This window comes from Scyliorhinus torazame, chromosome 12 (assembly GCF_047496885.1).
Source record: "Scyliorhinus torazame isolate Kashiwa2021f chromosome 12, sScyTor2.1, whole genome shotgun sequence".
In the NCBI taxonomy this organism is placed as follows: Eukaryota; Metazoa; Chordata; class Chondrichthyes; order Carcharhiniformes; family Scyliorhinidae; genus Scyliorhinus; species Scyliorhinus torazame.
Window position 1 is genome coordinate 148,758,410 of NC_092718.1, and position 19,281 is coordinate 148,777,690.

The 19,281-nt window shown below is 47.5% G+C and overlaps 1 protein-coding gene across 1 annotated transcript in view; it reads right to left on the bottom strand.

Moving 5' to 3' along the window:
- ankfy1 (ankyrin repeat and FYVE domain containing 1) overlaps positions 1-19,281 on the bottom strand; it is a 135,738-nt gene that overhangs the window by 12,376 nt on the left and 104,081 nt on the right. Inside the window, exons 16-19 of the mRNA XM_072469161.1 lie at positions 18,374-18,492; positions 17,465-17,621; positions 14,767-14,967; positions 4,820-4,996 (exon numbers count right to left, since the gene is read on the bottom strand). Of these exons, the coding sequence (XP_072325262.1) occupies positions 4,820-4,996; positions 14,767-14,967; positions 17,465-17,621; positions 18,374-18,492 (654 nt within the window). The remainder of the gene's footprint in view (positions 1-4,819; positions 4,997-14,766; positions 14,968-17,464; positions 17,622-18,373; positions 18,493-19,281) is intronic.

Genomic DNA, 19,281 nt, shown 5'->3' on the forward strand with positions numbered 1-19,281 from the left:
TAAATTCTGACCGCAAACAGGAACATTCGATTGAAGAATGCTTTGCAGCAAAAATCATTTCTCAGGGCAGCACGGTGACGCTGTGATTAGCACTGTTGTCTCACAGCGCCAGGGACCTGGGTTCAATTCCGGCCTTGGGTGATCATATGGAGTTTGCACCTTCTCCCCGTACCTGTGTGGGTTTCCTCCAGGTTCTCTGGTTTCCTTCAACAGTCCAAAGATGTGCAGGTTAATGGATTGGCCATGCTAAATTGCCCCTTAGTGTGTAGTCATTTAAAATGGCCACCTGCAAAGGACTATGGGAACTGTGGTCAATTTGGGACACAGACAGATACACAGCCTCTGTGTATTGTGCAAAGAAAGCAGACCTGGTAAAAAAAAAAAAAACTCCCAGTTCACTAAAGATCAATCACCATTTTCCCCAAGAGCATTCACTTTAAGGACCATCAACGATAGCAGACTAACCGGCGCCATCCCCCCTTATTTGGAAAGGCCTAAGTGCCTGGGACAATGGTAGCTAGGACCCTCTCAGCCATCGAGGTATCCGCCCCCTAATTGGCTAAGATCGATGAGGGTGATCGAAACCCTATCGATCTATTGGACCTGGAGTAAGGACCGCCCAGAAGGGTGCGAAAGGGACAAAGGATAAAAAAGCCCTGCGCAGTAGGGATCGGCCTCTTTTGGGACCGGCCTGTACACGACCAACTGTAGCAGAACAACCAAGTTCAAGGACCCGCGACCATTTCCTGAAGGATGAGCCCAGCTGAGACGGAGACGAACACAACAACTTCCAACCGACCACACGGACCTGGATAAAGGACTCATCTCGCAGTGTGCCGGTCACTCGAAGTTAAGTAAAGGTCATCTCAGTTATTAGGTGTAGTTTAGTATGGAGCCGCATGTATTATTGCATAGAGATACAAGTCTTGTGTTATTAATAAACTGTGTTTTTGAGCTAACATACTGGTTGTGTGGTCATTTGGTCAATATAAGAAACAACTTGTGGTTCACCTAAAGGGTAAAAAGGCAACAAGTATCCAAAGGCTAATTGGGGTTGCAGGTTATGGGGATAGGGTGGGCCTGGGTGGGGTGCTCTTTCAGAGAGTTAGTGTAGGCTCAATGAGCCAAATGGCCTCCTTCTGCACTGTAGCTATTCTATGATTCTAATGAATTGTCCATATCAGTGATAAACATGCAGCAATGGAGGACTTTTATTTAGGATCTGGCTCCACATTGCAGATGCTAAAATGGGGGTTACACAACGTCACCACTAGCCTCAATAATACAAGAAAACAACAGCAGGAATGAGTAGTAGCACAGTAAAGAACAGTGAATGCCAACATTTAAATCATTCTTTCATGGGATGTTAGTACCACTGGCAAAGCCAGCATTTGTTACCCATCCCTAATTGCCCTTGAAGCGGAGGGGTTTGCTCAGCCATTTCAGTGGGCAGTTTGGGCAGTTCAGAGTAAGCCACAATGTAGGCCAGACTTCCTTCCCTTCCCTAAAGGGCATTAGTGAACCAGAAGGGTTTTTACGACAATGATAGCTTCATGGAGACTAGTTTTCGAATTCCAGAATTGTTATTAATTTAGTTTTGGATTTGAACCCATGTCCCCAGAGCATTAGCCTGGGCCTCTGGATTATTAGTCCAGTGGCATTACTACTACACTACTGTCTGCAGAATATTTCTGGTCACTAAAACACTAGAATGTAATTCAGGGTACAGGGTATACAACGTCTTGAAGTTGGCAACAGATCAACAGTCTGAAATTTTCAATCTGTAGTCTGCATTCATATGCAATTTCAAATAAAATTAAGAGGGCTATTTAGGTTTGCATCAGTTTATTAGATTAAATTTCAATCTGTATTAGAATGGTGCACAATCCAGTGTGGTTTAACCAAACTCCAATGAAAGTTTCCTGTAACTTCAATATTTTCAAACTCTAACCCCTTTCAGGCAATGAATTCCAGATTCCAGTCACCCTCTGGGGTATAGATAGGGTGAACAGTTGGATGATTTTCCCCAGGACGGAAATGATAATAACAAGGGGGAACAAGTTCGAGGAGGGGGGGGGGGTTCAGTGGAGATGTGCAGGGGAAGTTTTTTTGGTTTTTTTTTTTTTTTTTTTATAAACACAGAGGATGGTGGTGGTCTGGAATGCACTGCCAAGTGAGGTGGTTGAGGCAGATACATTAGCGACCTTTAAAACCTATCTGGGAAGACACATGATCAGACGTGGTATAGAAGGATACAGGCGGTTGGTTTAGATAGGACACATGATCGACACAGGCTTGGAGGACCAAAGGGCCTGTTCCTGTGCTGTATTGTTCTTTGGGTGAAAATGTTTTCTCTCAAATCCCCTCAATCACCCATTCCCTACCTTAAATCAATTCCCCTTGGTTTTGACCCCTCTGCTAAGGGGAAAAGTTCACCCCATCTACCTTATTTATATCCCTCAATTTTGCACACCTCATGGGGTCTCCCCTCAGCCTTCTCTGCTCTGAAGGACAATAATCCCAACCTATCCTGCCTCTCATCATAGTCGAATCGCTCTAGCTGAGGCAACATCCTAGTGAATTTCCTCTGCATCCTCTAGTGCAATCACACCTTCCTGTAGTGTGGCGACCAAAACTGCACACAGTACTCTAGCCATGGCCCAACGATCATTTTAAACCGCTCCATCACAACCTCCCTACTCTTATATTTTATGCCTCAGCTAATAAAGGCAAGCATCCCATATGCCTTCTTAACCATGGGCTCCTACCTTCTGGATCAGTCTCCCTGCAGGACCTTGTCAAAAGCTTTACTGCTGAAGTCCATGTGGACTCCATCAACTGCACTGCCCTCATCTACACACTTGGGCCACCTCCTCGAAAAATTTTATAGACAAGATCTTCCCCGACAAGGCCATGCTGACTATCCTGGATTAATCCTTGCCTCTCAAAGTGGAGATTAAATTCTGTCCCTCAGAAATGTTTCCAATACTTTTCCTACCACTGATGTTAGACTCACTGGTTTGTAATTATCTGTTTTTCCCCCATTTCCCTTTTAAAATAATGTCAGTACATTAGCGGTCTTCCAGTTCTCGGTACCTCTCCTATGGCCAGAGGGGATTTGAAAATTAGCATCACTGCTTCTGCAATCTCCTCCCTTGCCTCCCACAGCAGCTTAGGATACATCTCATCAGGGCCTGGGGAGTTATCCACTTTTAAGCCCAGTAAAACCTCCTCCATCTCAATGCTGTTCAATTATATCACAGTCCCCCCTCGGTTATAACCCGCATGGACTCATTCAGCTGGGGATGATTGTTCCTTAGTGCTGATTGGTCTTGAGTTAACCAGCACTAGTATAACAGGTCAGCAGGAAAGAGGGAGGACCCCGAGATGTGTAACTGGGTCCTGTGTAAATACTGCTGTTATGCTGAATAAACGTCTTTATGACCTTTTCGGACTCCCGATTGCAGTTTACTCCAGCCCCTTGCTTTCTATACCTACATCATCCTTCTCCATCATCAACACAGATGCAAATACTCATTTAATAATCTTCTCGGTGCCATATTACTCTCTTGCCCTTAATTACTTATCCATTAGTCTAAAAATTAGGTCTACACTATTCAAAAGAGATGTTAGGAAGAACTTCTTCACTCAAAGGGTGGTAGAGGTTTGGAACTCACTCCTGCAAACAGCAGCTGAAGCTAGATCAGTTGTTAATTTTAAAACTGAAATAGATAGATTTTTGTTAAGCAAAGGTATGAAGGGATATTGGCCAAAGGCAGGTATATGGAGTTAGGCCACAGATATGCCATGATCTCATTAAATGGTGGGATGGGCTCAAGTGGCTGAATGGCCTACCCCTCTGCCTATGATCCTATGATTTTCCTTTATTTTGTCAGTGTTTTTCATGCCCCTGTTTCACTCTCCTAATTTCTCAAGTGCCCCCCCCCCCCCCACATTATAAGCATTCTCTGTATGAGCGTCCAAATCTGTCAAAAGCCTCCCCCTTTTTCCTTATCCAAGACAGTATATCATCCAGGGTTTGCTAGACTTGTTGGTCCCACCCTTTACAGCATTGTCCCTTTTTGAAGGACTCCAAACTGCGCTGTGAATCTTCCTACAAGTAGCTATGCACTCCTGCCTCATCTTATTAAAATCAGCCTTTCCCCAATTCAGGAATCTTATTTTCAGTCCACCTTTGTCCTTTTCCATAATTACCTTAAATCTTACCGAGTTATGGTCACTGTCACCGAAATGCTCCCCTACTGACACCACCACCAACTGCCTGGCTTCATTCCTTAAAAATTAGGTCAAGGTACCATCCCCTCTCCTGATGGACTGGTGTTGGCTCAAAAAGCTCTCCTGGATGCACTTTAACAATTCCACCCCCTCTAAGTCTTTCACACGGAGGGAAATTAAAATTCCCCACTATTATCCTACAATTTTACACTTCGGAGATTTGTCCACATATCAGCTCCATCTCTCCCGGACTGTTTGGAGGGCCTACAGTACACTTCCAGCAACGTAATTACCCCCTTTTTAGTTTAAGTTCTACCCACTAGGCCTTTTTGCTCCGTTAACTCTGCTGAGTGGAAACGGTTGCATGCTTTCAAACTCGAAACTTGTCCCAGCGTCACATGGATGGTACAAGAACATCCAAGCCCCATGTGTCAGCAAAGTCACTAACCTAACCAATTTGAAAGAAAGTATTCCGCAAAACTGCTGCAAAGTTTGGTAAAAAAGGATCAAGTTATAAGACAGCAGGGCACTTTAGTACCCCCCCCCCCCCCACCCCATGTACATTAATCGTATTTGAGCTTACCAGATTCCGGACTATTATCTCAGAGCCTGCTTGTACTGCCAGGTGCAGTGGTGTAAGCTTAGATGCATCCTGCACTCGAGAGTTCACATTAGCCTGCACGCTAATCAGGAAAAGAACACTCTCGATATCGGAGTTCTGTACAGCAATGTGAAGAAAGTTCCGCCCTTTGTTATCAACCTGAGGACAATGGGTTTAAAAAAAAAAAAGAGATAAGCCGACCACAACCAAATAATCTATTGGACATACATCACATCTTCATACTGTTTATGCACCAGCTGCTGGACATTATAGCACAAAGAGTTGATCTTTGGTCAGAACATTATACGGAAAGTACACGGAATGAACACCAGAGAAAAAGGCCATACATTTCAACCAGGTGTTGGTCCTTTCAAGCCAATCTATCAGCATAACCTTTTATTCACTCCTGCTAGATATGTTTGCCTAGTTTTTCCTTAAACGCATCTATACTAGGGACAGCATGGTGGCGCAGTGGTTAGCACTGCTGCCTCAAAGCACCCAAGGACCCAGGTTCGATCACGACCCACTGTTCGTGTGAAGTTTGCACATTCTCCCCGTGTCTGTGTGGATTTCACCCCCACAACCCAAAAAGATATGAAGGGTAGATGAATTGACCATGCTAAGTTGGCCTTTGAAAAAAAAAAAAAAAGAATTGGGTACTCTAAATTTTTTTTTTTTTTTTTTTTTTTTTTTTTTAAAAGCATCAATACTATTCACTTCAACTGCTCCCTGTGGTAGCGAGTTCCACATTCTCAAAATGGAGTAAGGGAGCTTCTTCTGAATTCTCCATTTGATTTCTTGGGTGCTACAAACTGAGGTCCACTGGTTTCGCTCGTCCTGACAAGTAGAAATACTCTGTCTACTCTATTAAAATCTTCCAGGATTTTAAAGCCCTCTATTAGATCACCTTCAGTGCTCTATTTTTAAGAGAAAAGAGACCCAAGCCTGTTCACTCCTCTCCCAATAGGCCTCATCCTTATAAATCTTTTTGCACTCTTACCATTTTATAATATTGCAACCACAACTGGACAAGAGTACTCAGTGTAGTCTAACCAAGGTTCGATGGAAGTTTAGCATAACTTCCCTGCTCCAATTTTCTCTTTAGAAATAAACACTGGAACTTAGTTTGTTTAGTTTGTGAAAGAAAACGGCCTTCTGGCCTCATTGTTACTTTTAGTGAGTGATGTGTATTTTAACTCAGAACATTTTGCTTCTATGTCCCATTAGATCATTTAAGTAACATGTGACCTCCCTCTTAAATAACTCACTTGGGTGTTGTAATTCCTTCATTAAATAATTTGTTTATTAATATGGTCTTGTAATTTGTTGCAGCCCTCTTCAGTATCGATTATCGCTCTATCCCCCCATTTGACATCTGCAAATTGAGATTTTTATAAATAGAAATCATTGAAATACATTGGGAACAGTGGTTCCAGCACGGATTCTTGTGAAAACCGACTTGCCAACCATCAGAATCCCTACTGTGCAGGAGGCTGCCATTCGGCCCATCGAATCTGCACTGGCCCTCTGAAAGAGCACCCCATCTAGGCACACTCCCCTATCCACGTAACCCCACCTAGCCTTTTGGACACAAAGGCACAATTTAGCACGGCCAATCTACCTAACCTGCACATGTTTGGACAGTGGGAGGAAACCCAAGCAGACACTGGGAGAACGTACAAACTCCACACAGTCACTCAAGGCGGGAATTGAACCCGGGCCCCTGGTGCTGTGAAGCAGCAGTTCCACTATCACTTGAATAGTCATCCTTTACTCTTACTTCAGCCTTGCAGCCAGATAGCTGCACATCCTGCTGCATGCCCTTACTCTTTATTTAACTAGGGGCTGGTTTAGCACAGTGGGCTAAACAGTTGATTTGTAATGCAGAAGGCGAGCAGCGCGGGTTCAATTCCTGTTCTGGCCTTCCAAACAGGCGCCGGAATGTGGCAACTAGGAGCTTTTCACAGTAACTTCATTGAAGCCTACTTGTGACAATAAGTGATTATTATTATTCTTCATTGTCTCTTATGTGGTGACTTTTCAAAGGTTTTATGACCCCTTTCTCTTACCTCCAGGAATAAAAAACTATTCTCTCGGACTTCCGGTTGCGGCTATGCGAAGCTAAGTCGCACATTCGGCGGCTCCCGCAAAAACGGATTTTTGGGCTCTTTTCCGGGCCCCCAACGGCACTTTTTCGACGTTTCCCGGTTTGGGAAGGAATCTACAACAGCTCCCCGTCAGTATATGGCTTCAACTAGGAACGGGGCGACAAAAAAGGTGGTGGTGGACCCGAAGAAGGTGCGAGGGAAGAAGGACAAAATGGCGGCGGGCGGAGTCCAGGCAGTGTGGATGCAATGGGCGGAAGAGCAGCAGGAGGGTATCCAGCGCTGCTTCAGAGAGATTAAAACGGACCTGCTAGAGCCGATGAAGGCGTCTATTGATAAGCTGCTGGAGACACAGACGGCCCAGGGAGCGGCGATCCGCGAGGCTCGACACAAGATCTCTGACAATGAGGATGAGATCCTAGGCATGGCGGTAAAGGTGGAGGCGCACGAGGCGCACCACAAGAAATGGCAGGAGCAGTTCGAGGAGATGGAGAATCGGTCGAGGAGAGGCGGAAGAATCTGTGGATTCTGGGCCTCACGGAGTGGCTGGACGTGGGGGCCTATGTGGTCACCATGTTGAACTCGCTGATGAGAGCGGGGTCCTTCCAGGGCCCCCTGGAGCTGGAAGGGGCCCATAGAATGCTGACGAGGAGGCCCAAGGCTAACGAGCCTCCGCGGGCGGTGCTGGTGAGGTTCCATCGGTTCGTCGATCGGGAGCATGTGCTCAGGTGGGCCAAGGAGAGGAGCAGCAGGTGGGAGAACACGGAGATTCGGATATATCAGGACTGGAGTGCAGAGGTGGCGAAGAGGGGGGCCGGGTACAATAGAGCGAAGGTGGTGCTGCACAGGAAGGGGGTGAAGTTTGTCATGTTGCAGCCGGCGCGACTGTGGGTTACCTACAAGGACCAGCACCATTATTTTGAGTCTCCGGAGGAGGCGTGGGCCTTTGTTCAGGCCGAGAAGTTGGACACAGATTGAGGGTCGGGACAGGCGATTGGCGACTGCGTCTGATATGCTATGCTTATTTTTGTTTCGGGGGGGGGGGGGGCCTTTGTATTGCTCCGGATTTCTTTTTCTTTGTGTTTTTTCTCTTTTGGGTCAGTGAGGGTGACTGGGGCGGGTTGGGCACGGTTTTGGTTGGGTTGGTCGGGGGGGCTCTTAGAGGCGAGATGGGGTCCCGCGGGGGAGGGGGGAGGCCAGAGTCAGGGGACCGGGCCTGTAAAAGGAGCTGCGTCAGAGGTGGCGGGGCCTGGTAGGTGGAAAGCGCGGGCTTTTTCCCACGCTGAAGACTGGAGGGGGCAGGGCCGGGGAAGCGAGGGTTGTTTCCTGCGTTTAGAACAGAAGGGGGAGGGGGAGAGGAGGGTGTGCCACAAAATGGGGGGAGTAAATCAGCTAGGATGGTTCCTAGCCCGGGGGGGAATAGAGTTGCTGCTGCTATTGTCAAGGAGGAGCTGGAGCGAGTGGGGGGGGGTCGAGACGGGGATATGCCGCTGTGGGGAATGGGCCGGGTGTGGGGTGCGGCCGAGGAGGGGTCATGGCTAGTCGGCGGGGGAGGGGGCGGGGGGCGGGTAGTTCCCTGATCCGGCTGATAACCTGGAATGTAAGGGGACTGAATGGGCCGGTTAAGCGGGCCCGCGCGTTCGCGCACCTGAAGGGGCTCAAGACGGATGTGGTTATGCTCCAGGAGACACACCTGAAGGTGGCAGACCAGGTAAGACTGAGGAAAGGGTGGGTAGGTCAGGTGTTTCACTCTGGGCTGGATGCCATAAATCGAGGGGTGGCGATCTTGGTGGGAAAGAAGGTGTCGTTTGAGGCGTTGAGCATTGTGGCAGATAATGGCGGTAGGCACATAATGGTAAGTGGTAGGTTGCAGGGAGAGAGGGTGGCACTGGTCAATGTGTATGCCTCGAACTGGGACGATGCAGGTTTTATGCAGCGTTATGTTGGGTCGGATCCCAGACTTGGAAGTGGGGGGCCTGATAATGGGGGGAGACTTTAACATGGTGCTAGATCCAGCACTGGATCGCTCCATGTCTAGGACGGGTAGGAAGCCGGCGGCGGCTAGAGTGCAGAGGGGGTTTATGGACCAGATGGGAGGGGTGGACCCTTGGAGATTTGCAAGGCCGGGGGCTAGGGAATTTATTCTTCTCATGTCCACAAGGCTTATTCCCAAATCGACTTTTTCATCTTGAGTAGGGCGTTGATAGCGAGAGTCGAGGATACGGAGTATTCGGCAATAGCCATTTCGGTCCACGCCCCGCATTGGGTGGACTTGGAGATGGGGGAGGAGAGGGACCAGCGCCCGCTGTGGCGCTTGGAGGTGGGGCTGTTGGCAGACAAGGAGGTGGGCGAGCGGGTCCGAGGAAGTATAGAGAGGTACCTGGAGAACAACGACAACAGGGAGGCCCGAGTGGGGATGGTATGGGAGGCACTGAAGGCGGTGGTGAGGGGAGAGCTGATCTCCATTAGGGCCCACAAGGAGCGGAGGGAGCGGGAGAGGCTGGTGAGGGAGATGGTGTGGGTAGACAGGAGCTATGCGGAGGAGCCTGAGGAAGGATTGTCGAGGAAGAGGCGTAGCCTCCAGGCCGAATTCGACCTGGTGACCACCAGGAAGGCGGAGGTGCAGTGGAGGAAGGCTCAGGGGGCGATTTACGAGTATGGGGAAAAGGCAAGCATGATGCTGGCGCATCAGCATCGGAAGCGGGACGCAGCTAGGGAGATCGGGGGAGTTAAGGACAGGGGAGGGAGCGTGGTGCGGAGTGGGGTTGGCATCAATGGGGTCTTCAGGGACTTCTACGAGGAATTGTACCGATCCGAGCGCCCACGGGAGGGAGGGAGGGATGGGCCGCTTCCTGGAACAATTGAAGTTTCCAAAGGTGGAAGAGGGACTGGTGGCGGGATTGGGGACCCCCGATTGGGCTGGAGGAGCTGATCAAAGGGATCGGAAGCATGCAGGTGGGGAAGGCACCGGGGGCCGGACGGTTTCCCGGTCGAGTTCTATAAAACATATATATGGACCTGTTGGGCCCGCTGTTAGTTAGGGCCTTTAATGAGGCACGGGAGGGGGGGGCTTTACCCCCGACGATGTCCCGGGCACTGATCTCCTTGATCCTGAAGCGGGACAAGGATCCCCTGCAATGTGGGTCTTACAGACCGATTTCCTTGCTAAATGTAGATGCCAAGGTGCTGGCGAAGGTCTTAGCCATGAGGATTGAGAATTGTGTGCCGCAGATCATCCATGAAGACCGGACGGGGTTTGTGAAGGGGAGACAGTTGAACGCGAATGTGCGGAGGCTTTTGAACGTTATCATGATGCCAGCGAGGGAGGGGGAGGCGGAGATAGTGGTGGCGATGGACGCTGAGAAAGCCTTCGATAGGGTAGAGTGGGGGTACCTGTGGGAGGTGCTGAAGAGGTTCGGGTTTGGGGAGGGGTTTGTCAGGTGGGTTAGGCTGTTGTATGAGGTCCCGATGGCGAGTGTGGCCACAAACAGAAGGAGGTCAGAGTACTTTCGGTTGCACCGAGGGACGAGACAGGGGTGTCCCCTGTCCCCCCTGCTCTTCGCACTGGCGATTGAATCCCTGGCTATGGCACTGAGGGAGTCAAGGAACTGGAGGGGGTTGGTGCGTGGTGGGGAGGAGCATAGGGTGTCGCTTTATGCGGACGACCTGCTGCTGTGTGTGGCGGACCCGGTGGGAGGAATGCCGGAGGTAATGAGGATTCTTAGGGAATTCGGGGACTTTTCGGGGTACAAGCTCAACACGGGGAAGAGCGAGCTGTTCGTAGTTCATCCAGGGGACCAGGAGAGGGGGATTGGCGAGCTCCCACTAAAAGAGGTGGAGAGGAGCTTCAGGTATCTGGGAGTCCAGGAGCTGAGGGGCCCTGCATAGGCTTAATTTTACAAGGCTGGTGGAGCAAATGGAGGAGGAGTTCAAGAGGTGGGACGCGTTGCCGCTGTCCTTGGCGGGTAAGGTACAGTCAATCAAAATGACGGTGCTCCCAAGGTTTTTGTTCCTGTTCCCGTGTTTATCCCGAAGGCATTTTTCAGGCGAGTTAACAGGAGTATAATGGGGTTTGTGTGGGCGCGAGGGACTCCGAGGGTGAGAAGGGTATTCCTGGAGCTGAGTAGATAGGGGGGGACTGGCCCTGCCCAAACTCTGTGGATACTACGGCCGCCAATGCGACGATGGTGCGCAAGTGGGTGGGGGAGGGGGCTGCATGGAAGAGGCTGGAGATGGCGTCTTGTGTGGGTACGAGTCTGGGGGCGCTGGCAATGGTGCCGCTGCCTCCAAGGAGGTATACCACGAGCCCAGTGGTGGTGGCTGCCCTCTAAATTTGGGGGCAGTGGAGGCGGCACAGGGGGGGGGGGGGGGGAAGTGGGGGCCTCGGCGGGGACCCCATTACGGGGGAACCACTGGTTCACCCCAGGAAGAACAGGTGGAGGGTTTGCGGGGTGGCACAGGGCAGGGATACGAAAGTTGGGGGACCCGTTTGTGGACGGGAAGTTTGCGAGCCTGGGTGAGCTGGAGGAGAAGTACGGGCTCCCCCCGGGGACCACCTTCAGGTACTTACAGGTAAGGGAGTTTGCCAGACGGCAGGTGGTGGAATTCCCGCGGCTACTGCCACACACAGTGCAGGGCAGGGTGCTCTCGGGGGGGTGGGTGGGAGTGGGAAAGATCTTGGAAACTTACCAGGTGATGCAGGAGGAGGAGGCGGCCTCGTTGGTGGAGGTAAAAAGGTAAGTGGGAGGAGGAGTTGGGCGAGGAAATTGAGGAAGGGACGTGGGCAGATGCCCTGGGGAGGGTGAACTCTTCCTCATCGTGCGCGAGGCTCAGCCTCATACAGTTTAAGGTGCTGCACAGGGCACACATGACCGGGACAAGGATGAGTCGGTTTTTTGGGGGTGAGGACAGGTGTGTTAGGTGCTCAGGGAGCCCAGCGAATCACACCCATATGTTCTGGGCATGCCCAGCGCTGGAGGAATTTTGGAAGGGCGTAGCGAAGACGGTGTCGAGGGTGGTAGTATCCAGGGTCAAGCCGGGCTGGGGGCTCGCAATATTTGGGGTGGCAGAGGAGCCGGGAGTGCAGGAGGCGAAAGAGGCCGGAATTCTGGCCTTGGCGTCCCTGGTAGCCCGGCGAAGGATTCTTCTTCAGTGGAAGGATGTGAGGCCCCCCCAAGCGTGGAATCCTGGATTAACGATATGGCGGGGTTTATTAAGTTGGAGAGGGTGAAATTCGCCTTGAGGGGGTCGGTACAAGGGTTCTTTAGGCGGTGGCAACCGTTCTTAGACTTCCTGGCAGAGCGGTAGACATTGGTCAATGGCAGCAGCAACTCGGGGGGGGGGGGGGGGGGGGGTCACTTTAATTTTTTTTGTTTTTGTTATTTACACTGGAGGGTCTGAGGGGGTGTATATACTTGTTGTATTAAGTCGGGGTGTTAATGTTAATTTATTGTTTATGTACAGGGGCGGGGCGGGTTGCTTTTCTGGACTGTGTTTCGTACTTAACCCTGTTGGGTTTCTTTTTCATTTTGTTATTGATATTTTATGAAAACCTTTAATAAAAATAATTTTTAAAAAAAAAACACTTCTCTCCTTTTGAAATCCATGCTGACTATTCATCTTTATACTTTATGCTTTGGCATATTTCCTACTTCTTCAGCTGACTTGTCGAGAGCTTCCTGGGTGTGTTCTATCCCCATTAAATGTAGTTAGTTATAAACATTAGCTAACTAGCAGTTATCTAGTACTCCCATTTTTTCTAAAAATTAAGGGCGCGATTCTCCGAGCCCAGCGCCGGGCCAGAGAATCGGCGCAACCGCACCATGACGCCCCAACACCGGCACGTGATTCTCCGAGGTGCGGAGAATCGGCGCCATTTGCGCCAGCACATTTGACGCAGCCCGCTGTCCGCGGCCGGGCTGAGCGGCCGCACGGATACGGCAGAGTCCCGCCGGCGCCGTTCACCCCTGGTCACTGCCGACGACAACTCTGCGCGAAGGGTCGTGGGGCAGGGAAAAGCACGCCTTCACCGGGGGGGGGCCTCCGATGGGGTCTGGCCCGCGATCGGGGCTCACCGATCGGCGGGCCTGTCTCTCTTTCTCTCTCCTCCTCCTTTCCCCCCCCCCCCCTCCGCGCGCCAACTTTGTTGCGCGGCAGGCCCCTGAACCCCGACGCCATGTTGAGTTGGGCCAGCGCGCTGAAGAATACCCCCACGCATGCGCAAGTTGGCGCAGGGCCCATTTGGCACCAGGGAGGGAGGCTGGGGTGGCGTGAACCGCTCCAGCGCCGTGCTGGCCCCCTGTGGGGGCCTGGGTCGGTCGCCCCCGTGCCCATTTCGTACGGTCGTGAAACACGATGGCGTTCACGACGGCACGAACACTTGGTTGGAGAATCGCTCCCTGAATGTGCGATAGTGCCCCTTCGCTTAATTCTTCAAAATCATATAGATGAAACATATCCAGTCCTGGGGTTTTGGCCAAGTTGGATCAGCTCATTTAATATTCCTCTCCTTTTTAAATGTGGTTACATTATAGGGCTGGTCTAGCTCAGTGGGCCAGACAGCTGGTTTGTGATGCAGAACAAAGCCACCAATTCCCATACCAGCTGAGAATTCTGAATTCTCAATATTCCCGAACAGGCACTGGAATGCGGCAACTAGGGGCTTTTCCAGCAACTTCATTGCAGTGTTAATGTAAGCCTACTTGTGACAATAAAGGTTTTTTTTTTTTTTTTTTTTCATTATTTCTATTCCTATTTTCCAATGCCACTCTGCCCAATTGATCTCCCTGGTAAACACAAGCCAAATAACTTAATATTTATGCCATTTTGCCATCACTACCTCAGACGTCATCCCATCCACCCCTTAGTGGCCCTTTGTTTACGTGCTTGGATAATATTATTTATTTTGATATTTCATGGTGTCTTTTCTCTACCCCTGCTATCCATATACTTGTCCTCAATTATTTTTCCCTCATTTTTATTCATCCCCTGTCTCTCATTAGTCTGCTTTTAAAGTATTTTTCCTGGGCTCAAAAGAACACTTAACATATTTCCCAATACTGTTCTACATCATTTTTGTCCATTTTATTTTGTCCAAGTTATATTCTCAGCCCTCAAAATTGTCTTTTTTCTAACCATCACCTTGTTTTGTCATGTCTTTCTCAATTCTTACTTTAAACCATATACTATGGTCACTAGTGTTTTTATGCTCCTCCTCTTTTACTTCAGATCGCTGCTGGCTTATTCCCTACTACGAAATCCAGGAGCAACTATGACTGAATGCTAGGAAGCAGTAATCTCTCATCCCATAAAGCCTTTAGAACAGCTTATATAATGAGATCCCTCAAGAGGAAACTCTTCACCGATCAACCATTCTGGAGGCCTCAGGCAAACTACCAATTTTATGCCAAGCCACATTTAAGGGCATCTTTCACACCGTACACTGGGTGCAGAACCCGAATCACCAACAGTTTGGGCTGATTCAAACCTCGATATGCATGATGAAAGCCCGTACAAATGTATATTTAGGCCCTTAGTAGGTTTCAGGAACTTTATAGACCACTGCATTATACTTTGTGTAGAATATTCATCACTTAGCTAAAAGAATTAGGTTAGACAGAAAACAGCAGGTTGATAATACTGGAGGTGATCGTTTTTCAATTGTGTATCTAGTTATTCCAGTTCCAAGTTTCCAAACCAAAGTTCAAACCTCAAGTACCCAATAATACTGTAGCCACCTGACTGGTCAACTGCTTTTCAAAGATATGAAATGATTGGGATCTTCACAAAATAATAGTGTGTGAATAACAATCTCCTTGCTCTTACCTGTTCAGCTGCTCCTGGTTCCCGTTTGAGGATAGACTCCGCAGCTTTGTTATTCTTGTAGGTCATTGCACAAGCAAAGGGGGTCAGACCCTGCCGATCCCGTATGTTTAACCGGATATCAGGATGAGATATCAAAAGTTGAATTATAACACTGTGTTGGTTGCTAATGGCAACGTGGATCGGAGTCCTTCCCTCTGCATCCTTGTAAAGTTTAAGAAAACAAACTTCATTATTTGAGCACGAACGATCAGTTACATTAATACTATAGGATGAGCATTCATGAAAATGTGTTCTCGATCAGCTTCATACTTACCAGGTTGCAAATCAATACACACTGCACTATCAGAACCTATTTGATTGCAGTTGCAAAACAGGACTAGACTAAAATAGTGTTTTAAACAGAGCACTGAATGTTGGATACTCTAGCACTAGCTTCCACAAAGATACAATGATGTGCAGATGCCGGCGTTGGACTGGGGTGGGCACAGTAAGAAGTCTTACAATACCAGGATTCACCCGAGAAAAGGAGCTGCGTCTGAAAGCTAGTGATTCAAAACAAACCTGTTGGACTTTAACCTGGTGTTCTAAGACTTCTTACAAAAGATACTAGCCTGCTGATACATCACACAAATGTCCATCCAACAAGGGTTCTGACAATGACCATGAGCAGCATCACATCAAGAGCCCACCAAAAAGAATGACACAAACAACTTAGTTTTAATTTTGCTGCATTTTGGTGAACATCACATTACCAACTTCAGAGCCCAGAAAGAAAAAAAAAAAAGTGCTGGAGCATACGCCGCAGGCCAGATGGAGCCTCGAGGGGAAAAAAAAGTTAAGGCTTCAGGTTACTGTCTTTTCAGAGCTTAAATTTTCTTGGAAATTGTCACAAAAGATCAATCTGAACTGGACTGGAGGAACAGCATCACATCTTCCGGTTAGGCACACTACAGCCTTCCGCTCAACATCAAATTCAACAACGTCAGATGATTAGCTCTGCCCCACCTCGACTCCTTTGTTTTCATTCCATTTCATTTTAACTGTCTTTTACCTGTTATTTCTTTCTCGTCTTTCTTTATATATATTTTCCTCCCCACTCTTTACCCCTATTGTAGCCTCTTTCCTTACCATTTCCCCCCTTTGCTTCAACCCCCCCCCCCCCCCCACCCCCACCACACACCTTTCTTATTTTATCTCTTTCCCACCCATGTCCCCCATCCCCCACATCTACATGTCACAACTTACCCTCTGATTTTAGTTTCTCTGCCATTTGGCCTTTGTAGAAGCCAGCTGTTTTCTATAGGCAAAAGATAGCTATTTAACATTAAGCCCCTAGTCTATTAAATACCATTTTAAAACTCACTCATAACCTCAGGTCATTTCAAAACATAGCTTCAACAGAACACAGAAGCAGGTAGATTAAAACAGCATTCTTACTCAGCCAACAAATACATTTGCAAGATAAAGTGACCAAGGACAGGGCAGGCTCCATGGCAACGCCACAGGAACCTAAAGGCACTATTGTACTCAGCAACAAACCAGTTCAGGTCACTTGCAGTAACAGCATCCTCCCATAACTCATACAGGAATTCATTTTAGGTTCATGTTGCATATTAAAGATGGACAGCAAATCAAATGTATTTGAATCTAACCCAAACCAATTAGGATTATATTGGGGTGTAATTAGATGGCTAAAGACAGATATGATACAGTATAACTGTGAAGTTTCGTTCGCCCATTTTTAGCTGGATCATTTTCTCATTCTCGCTCTCTTTTCGGGATCAATCTGTACTTTGACTTAACTATTCGCTGTCTTTCATATTTCACTTTCTGACTTGACTTTTGAAGTTATTGAGAGCTGTTTGCCCAAGCAAGAAAATCATTTCTGTGATTCTGTGAAGGTTTCAATTGTCTACAAATTGCCTTTTAAATGACTCAATTGTAATCAATAGAAGATAAATGAAACAATTCTTATTTGCACCCGAGAAGTTTTAACTTAAAATTTCTACTGAGATTTTTTGATTCGCAAAGTGCAGTTGAATCCTGATGGTAGATCTAACAGCCTTTCACATCTTTTATTCTTGCTGGGGACTGCCGTTAGCACTCTTGTGCCTTTGTTTCTGAGGCTATGACTCATCTTTCATTCCCTCGCCTTACAGTATAAATATCTCCCACTTTCTATGCGTTTTAGTTTTGACAAAGGGTCATCTGGACTCGAAATGTTAGCTCTTTTCTCTCCTTACAGATGCTGCCAGACCTGCTGAGATTTTCCAGCAATTTCTCTTTTGGTTTCAGCTTCCAGCATCTGCAGTAATTTGCTTTTAATCTGAAATGTTAGCTTCCTCTCCACAGATGAATCCCCACTTGCTGAGTTTATCCAGGATAAACAGTATTTTGCTTTCCCTTCACAACGTAATTTCACCGTTACCAGATATCCACCCACCAGTTCCTCCAGCTAAGCGATCAGGAGCCGGCATCTTCCCCTCCCAAGCCCAGGCACCCAGCATTGAGTGGGCTTGGGAGGGGAAGATGCCGGCTTCTGATCGCTTAGCTGGAGGGATTGCTGGGCAGATATCTGGTAAAGATTAAATTGAGCTCTGAAGGAAAAGGCAGGAGCAGCAAACTACCAAAATGTTTAAATCCAGCATACTGCATTAAGAAAATAGTCACGTTCAAACTGAATCGGGCACTCACTGACCTGAGTATTTACATTGGCACCAAACTCCAGAAGGCACTGCACCACTTCTTCAAGGCCCCAGCTTGCTGCCATGTGTAATGGTGTCTGTCCATCATGTGCTTCCTCATCACCTTCACCGTTGGGGCCTGGTTGCCTGGGACTGTTTCCATCACACCCACTGGAAATTAAAGGAAAAGGTTTGTTGTAGCAATACTCTGCGTGCGTCTGAATGGAGAGTCATGCCCAGTTGTTTGGCACTGAAAAAGTAGCAAACCATTCCTTCGTCAAGATCCTCCTTTATCCAGAAAATTAAATTCTAGCAATACACGCACATGCACGTTTAGAAATATCATGGGGATTTCTCAATTTTCTAAGATAGAGAAAATTTTGATGTTAACAAAAATGGACTCGAGTAACTGGTCAGAATTTATTTCAAATCTTATGCGAAAAATGGTTTTAATGCCATACTTATCATTTGTTCTGGAGTGTTTTTTCACCCCCAGAAACTCTGGGCGGGTTTATTCTTGTATCTTATAATCTTCATGGGGAGAAATTAATTAGCCAAACAAGGAAATAACCATTTCTTCTTCCAGATAGAGAGCATTCACAGATCATGGGTATTAATCAATCATAGATTCTCAAACAGTAGAAAGCAAAGGCTGCATCACCATAGTCATTCTGCCAATGCAGCCAATTGCACAGCAATGCGGATTCGGGTGCAAGGTTCCTCTAAAAGAACCCTGGGAGGCCACTGAATACAAAAAGTAGTTTGTAAGATGGTAATTGAAAAACCTTTTAGGACTTCAGAACATTATTTTTAAACATCAAAAGTTCTTTCTACAAAGTAGCTTCCATTAGAAAGAGGTCTTCACAAATATGGTACAATTTTGTAAATAATTCAGATGGCGGTTAAGTTGCTACAATTTACACCTGCGAATAAGGAAGCAGCCAGAGTTTTCGTTATTTTCATCAATAGCTCGATGTAACAGAGTCTGCAGGCATCCCCCAGGTCCAGCACCCCAACACGTTGCATCACAGCCATGTCTCACCTGAAATTAGATAGAGTTTCCAGTTTAAGGTGAAGTTTGTTAACATCACAAATAGGATCAGGAAGAGGCCATTTAGCCCCTCTTGAATAATTAAATGAAATTGCAGATGATCTGCAATCTTAACTTCATACACCCATATTTGCCTCATATCCTTCAATACCTTTGGCTGACAAAAAAATCTAGCAGAGTTTTAAAATGATCAATTCAGCATCAACTACCTTTTGTGGAAGAGAAGTTCCAAACCACCCACGTGAAGAACGGTTTCGTAGTTTCATTCCCTGAAAGGTCTGGCTCAAAGTTGACTATTGGAAAGACTCTCCCCGTTTACCCAATGTCCCCCTTAATTGGAAATTTGTACCAAGATTAAAAAGTCAACTGCATTTGAAAGCAATGAACAGTATTAAATACAAATCAATATCTAGGTCTTCAAGTGTTGAATATTAATTCAGGTTGTGCAATTCCACCAGGCTAAACTGTAGAAAATTGATGCTTAAGAAAAATATACAAGGAGTGTTAATGAAATAGGAAAATGGCTACAGATAGTTCACTGAACTTTGTCCCCATCTTCTCTCTCTCCTGTCAGTAGTTTCTTCAGGACTTATGCATAACCTCAATGGTCTTGTCACCCAAGTTAAACTTCAAATCCTGCATCACATCCATCAGAGACTACCCATGTCAACTCCTAGAACACTGCGGGCGAGCTAATCTCTTACTCATCATTATTTTTAAACACCAGAGTACACAATCCAGAATCAGTGTTTGGGAGGTTTACCTCACAATTTCAATATG